This window comes from Zophobas morio, unplaced genomic scaffold (assembly GCF_036711695.1).
Source record: "Zophobas morio isolate AGI-343-1 ecotype UQ-CSIRO unplaced genomic scaffold, CSIRO_AGI_Zmor_V1 ptg000012l, whole genome shotgun sequence".
Lineage (NCBI taxonomy): Eukaryota > Metazoa > Arthropoda > Insecta > Coleoptera > Tenebrionidae > Zophobas > Zophobas morio.
Window position 1 is genome coordinate 13,085,227 of NW_026972117.1, and position 5,251 is coordinate 13,090,477.

The 5,251-nt window shown below is 31.7% G+C and overlaps 1 protein-coding gene across 3 annotated transcripts in view; it reads left to right on the forward strand.

Annotated features, from left to right (window-relative positions):
- Window positions 1-5,205, forward strand: part of LOC135127789 (suppressor of cytokine signaling 5) — a 45,541-nt gene extending 40,336 nt beyond the window's left edge. For all 3 annotated transcript variants that reach the window (XM_064054410.1, XM_064054412.1, XM_064054411.1), the window contains exon 4: window positions 3,128-5,205. In XM_064054410.1, the coding sequence (XP_063910480.1) occupies window positions 3,128-3,606 (479 nt within the window). In that variant the 3' untranslated portion in view covers window positions 3,607-5,205. The remainder of the gene's footprint in view (window positions 1-3,127) is intronic.
- Window positions 5,206-5,251: the final 46 nt, after the last annotated feature.

Sequence of the window (5,251 nt, forward strand, 5' to 3'; positions counted from 1 at the left end):
AGAAGCTCCTGAGTGGCACCAGCGTAGTGAACCGAAGCCAAATCTGGCCAAAACAATGGAGGGTTATGATGTTTGCAATAAACAGGCGATAATCGCGTTTTTATACATTCTTTCCTGTAATCATCGCCCCGAATTGTTCCAATCGTAAAAAAAAACTAAAACTTTTTAGCCCACAAGATCAAATCGGTTGCCACACTAAGACTTTTTTCCCAAACTTTTCAATTTTTTTTTGTTTTCATGTCATCGAGGACATCTTCCCCTACAACTGCATTATAAAACTGGGAGCCGGGTAGTGTATTGCAGTCCATTTTAACCTTCGTTTCGTTGTCCATCAAAACACAACGATTTTTGTTCCTGACCAAAATTGTTTATAACTTCCTGCTTTTTTTTTAAACTTTGTGCGCTGCTTTTCGCTTCTTTTTGGGATTTTTTGCTTTAATACGTTCTAATGTTATTCCGAGTCTTTATATTTTGTACAATACCTACGGTAACACCTTGCTTCTTCGGTATTTCCCACACAGACATACATTTCGTTAATTTTAGCAGTTTAATGATGTTTTCCTCAATATTTTCGTTAAGCGGGCCTTTTCTCGGTCAGGATTTGAGCAAATCTTCTAAAGTATTAAACTCCCCAAACTTTTTGATTATTTGGAACATTGCTGATTTTGAACATTTAGTTATTTTAGGCAGTCCCCCCAACGGAAATTTTTCGTAGCATCACTTTTGCAAAGATAATTTTCTTGCCCCAATGGCGATTCGCTTCATTTTAAAAAGAAATAATGTTATTTTGAAAACAAAAATGGCATTTAATAGATACAACTTAAAGCTTTCATATATAAAAACTAGAATAATTTAGATTAAAAATTAGAAAAGTGGCGTTACTTTAAAGGTGTCCGTTTAATAAAATGAACACTCCTTATATTACAAAAGAAACATAATTAAATGATTTTCAGGTAATATATTTTTTATTTATAATCTTAATCTACGATTAATATGACTGAGATTCAAATCTTAATACGTCAATCGGATCGATAAACTAGGGTATGACAATTACAGACTTACCTATAGCCAGTTTATTCGATACACGCAAGTATGTTCTAATCCATAAATCTATACGGTTGTCTTAAATTGAGAGTTAGAACATAACCCATAAATCTTCAGTGCGTTTTAGTATTGAATTAAAGATTATTGTCATTATATTTGATTAATAAAAAGAACAATTTTCTCTAGTTTATGAACATTCTTCTGATTCATTGTTTTAGAAGCGATAATTATTTTGATTATTATACTTATCTACATTTATCAAAATAATTTCATCGAAACATTATGGCATCAAATAAGCAATTCGATCGATGTTGTAATCCTTATTATATTATATATATATATATATATATATTATAAATAAAAAATATATTACCTGAAAATCATTTAATTATGTTTCTTTTGTAATATAAATAATATAGATAAAAAAAAAAAATTGTTTACTATTGAAAATGAAAAGATTTTTTTTTCAATTAAATAAAAAAAATAGAAAAAAGAATCGGCCCACTCCGGGATTAGTGGGGATAATTGGAGAATTGATTGAAGTTTTTTATGAGAAAAAAAAAATAAAAAATAAAAAATGGCGAACTTCGAAAATTTGATGGTTTTTCTCAAAAAACTGAAAAATTTCTTATAAGATGAACTTTAAAAATTTTGGTATATTTTTTTCCGAAAAGTACATTTAAAAACAAAAATTTTGAAAAAAAAACGGTCCCAAACGGTCAATTTTTGAAAAAGTTCTAGCAGTTCAAAAAAAAATGAGCGGTTTTTTTCAAAAATTCATAACTTTTTTTGAGTCGGGTAAAAAAAATTGAAAAAATTCTGAGAAACGTCTTTTATAGGATAGAAAAGGAAGAAAAACTTTCAGGCATATCAAAAGGGGTCGGGTTAAAAAGTGGTCGATTTGGTATGGAATACCCCATATACTTTACCTATCTACCGTAGTAACAGTTCTCTCAACAACAATTTCCGTCGAATGGATACCGATAGTTTCGTTTTCAACTCTCTCAACGTTGATAAATAATAATTTCTTCCTTGTTTCTCTCGTAAACTTCATTGTTTTCGGTAGTTATAGATTTCCATGGTTGCCACATTTTAACAAAAATTCACCCGGAGAGAGTAAGATAGCAGAAGGACAAGTTCTAGAACTGAATTCCTTTTTTTTAATGTTTGAAAAAAATACTTAAAATTATCAATAACAGCGTTTGTTTACAACGAGAAAATAATCATTTCGATACTTTACCAAAATCTTATCTGCATTATTCAATGCAAAACAACAACTAATAAATAGAACTGTTGAGAATTTTTATCTGTATTAATTTTAATAAAAATAAGAACATTAAAATGTTGACGAAAAAAAAAGTGTATAATAATAAAACAAAACCTAACGTTTTGTTTACGCTTGAAGTAAATAAAGTTAAGTAAATAACAGTTTTTAACAACCGCTTATGTACATAATTTGCACAAATAGTGACATAATTGTGTTAATTGTGGTATAAAACCTAATCTTAGCTTCTACGTGATTAAAAAAGGAAATGTACCGGAAAGCCGAGTGCAATAAATTGTAATAAATTGCACCAAAAAGCGGTTTATCAAATTTCTCTGAACTTTCAGTCGAGCCCAACTTTGGTGGGGATAAATATATTATTTTTGAAGTGTTCAATGTAACATTGAACGTAAATCGTAATGGTCGTGTTATACAACACTAATCCAAAAATGTTAAAAGTGACATCACCAGAAACATCCTGCCATTATTTCATTCAAATACAATATATTTTTTAGACATTCGTGGCCATTTCATAACCGACAGCAATTTCCGTTCGTTGATTTATGTTAACAATAATCTCCAGATTTTATCTGACCGAATATAGTAGTTACACAAGTTTTTAATTGCTGTGACAGGTGATAAATAAATATTTAGTTAATTTAGTACACAAACAACAAACGGAAATGACAACTTTTTCGAGATCGTTAATTTTTATCGTTCTGTGTAATTCAAGGTATTAACAGCGATAACGCTTTCAGGGTCGCTCAAACACGTTTTATCGCACGATTAAAAGATTTATATCGTGATATTTTTTTTCAGGCAAAATGGACCGCTACGAAGCCGAACGTCTCCTCGACGGCAAACCCGAAGGCACTTTTCTGCTCAGAGATTCAGCCCAAGAGGAATTTCTGTTCAGTGTGTCATTTCGAAAATACGGTCGTTCCTTGCACGCAAGAATAGAACAGTGGAATCATAAATTTAGTTTCGATTCGCACGACCCTGGTGTATACACGTCGGATACAGTTTGTGGCCTTATCGAACACTATAAAGATCCGAGTAGTTGCATGTTTTTCGAGCCTATGCTAACCTGGCCTTTACATAGGAACTCTACATTTTCGTTGCAGCATTTGTGTAGGGCTGTAATCGTGAATCGTCTGACCTACGACAACATTAATCTCCTGCAGTTGCCTAAAACGCTGAAGAGCTATCTCAAAGAGTATCACTATAGACAGAAAGTGAGAGTGGAGAGGTTTGACGACGACATGCAGTGGCTCGACTTGAGGAAAGTAGCGCCGTAATGTATTTTTTTTTTTTTTTAACTGAAATGTATTGTGCAATAGTTGGAACATTATGCATTTTCTGTCAGTTTGAATTTGAAAAAAAACTTAATTGTTTCGCTTGTAACTGTTTTAACAACCTAACAAACTAGTATAGCTAGTGACATATCAGTAGAGACTATTTTATTGTTGAAAGTGTGCTACCGGTTTATTAGCCCTCTGTCAAAATTAAGTCACGATTGGCTCTCAACTTACTTAAGTACTTAACGGTGACACTTTTTTTGTGACAGAGGGCTATAGCTTTCTCGCAGGCTGTGGTTTTATATTCAAAACATACGTGTATTATCTGTGTAAAATTATATTCGCGGGTCCAGTTTTATTTAATTCGCTTTACGTCAAGAGTGCTGGATTCCGGACGAGGAATTGAACGTAATTGGCTAAAAACGTACCTGTCTTTGAAGTAGAGTGTTTTATTTTGAGACCAGTAAATTGCATAATGTTTAGCAGTAGTTACAAAAATACATACCTTGGTCCTGAGGACTGTAAAATCATATACAGTATTACTGTTTGTATTTCAATTAAGCAAATACAGGGTGTCTTTCGTTTCAAAGAACTTGTTTACCATTCCGTACAAATTAAGTTAAAGTGTAAATTTACATTTGGTTAAATTTTAAAACTGTTACAAGTTGTACGTTGAACGTATAAATCGTACAAAAATTTAAACACTACATTATTTTAGCTTTATGCCACCACATTTTCATTTTTAATGCAAAAAATCTTAATTTTCATTGGCCATGTAAACACTATTAATTAGTGGGACACTCTGTATTTTTGTGTATATCTGTAGCATTTTCGCAATACTCTAAATCTAAACATAGTCGCCTTTCACGCATTTCGTTCAAAGTATACATATTTAGGTAGTTCAAATGTCATTAAATAAACCATTTCAGTTACTGTTTGACCAAAATTGTGGATGAGAACGTACAAGTGAAGCCTGTTCCCGTTTTGGGACTGCAGATTTTCGGTAGTTGTGTCTGTGGGTGGTTCATACTTGCAGAAAAAATACTCACTTTTGATTTTTAATAACATTACGAATTTGCTAGTCATGAACAGTTACAGCCAAGCAATGCTGCAATTGTTGGATGTATTTTCCTTATGTGTGCCCGTTTGCAAAGCAAAGTATTACCAGGCACTAAAATGTCTATCAGCTGTCTTCTTGGCTGTTACGATTAAGTGTAAGCTAACAGTGTTAGATGTAAGGAGTTATTACAAGGTGCCAAATTGTTTTGTCTGGATGCACAGATTGTTTGCAATAGTTTGGCTACGTGGAGTGGCCGTTTTTACATTTTGTAACGTGAAATATATATTTTGACTAAGTAATGTTGTAATATTGATGTAGCAGTTAGCAATGAAAGATCGTATTTTAAATATCGAATAGCAAATTTAGTTAATAGCTTTTTAGGTAATTATTTTTAAAAGTATATTTTTAATATGAAGCATTACTTTCAATGAAAGTTTCTAATGCTTGTAATTGTTAATAAAGTGGTATTATGATGTTTGAATAATGTAAAATAATGTATTAAAAACGAAAATGTGATTATAAAATATGTTTATTTAAAAGTGCGATTTTATTAACCTTGCAATAATTTTTGAGATGCGCACTGGG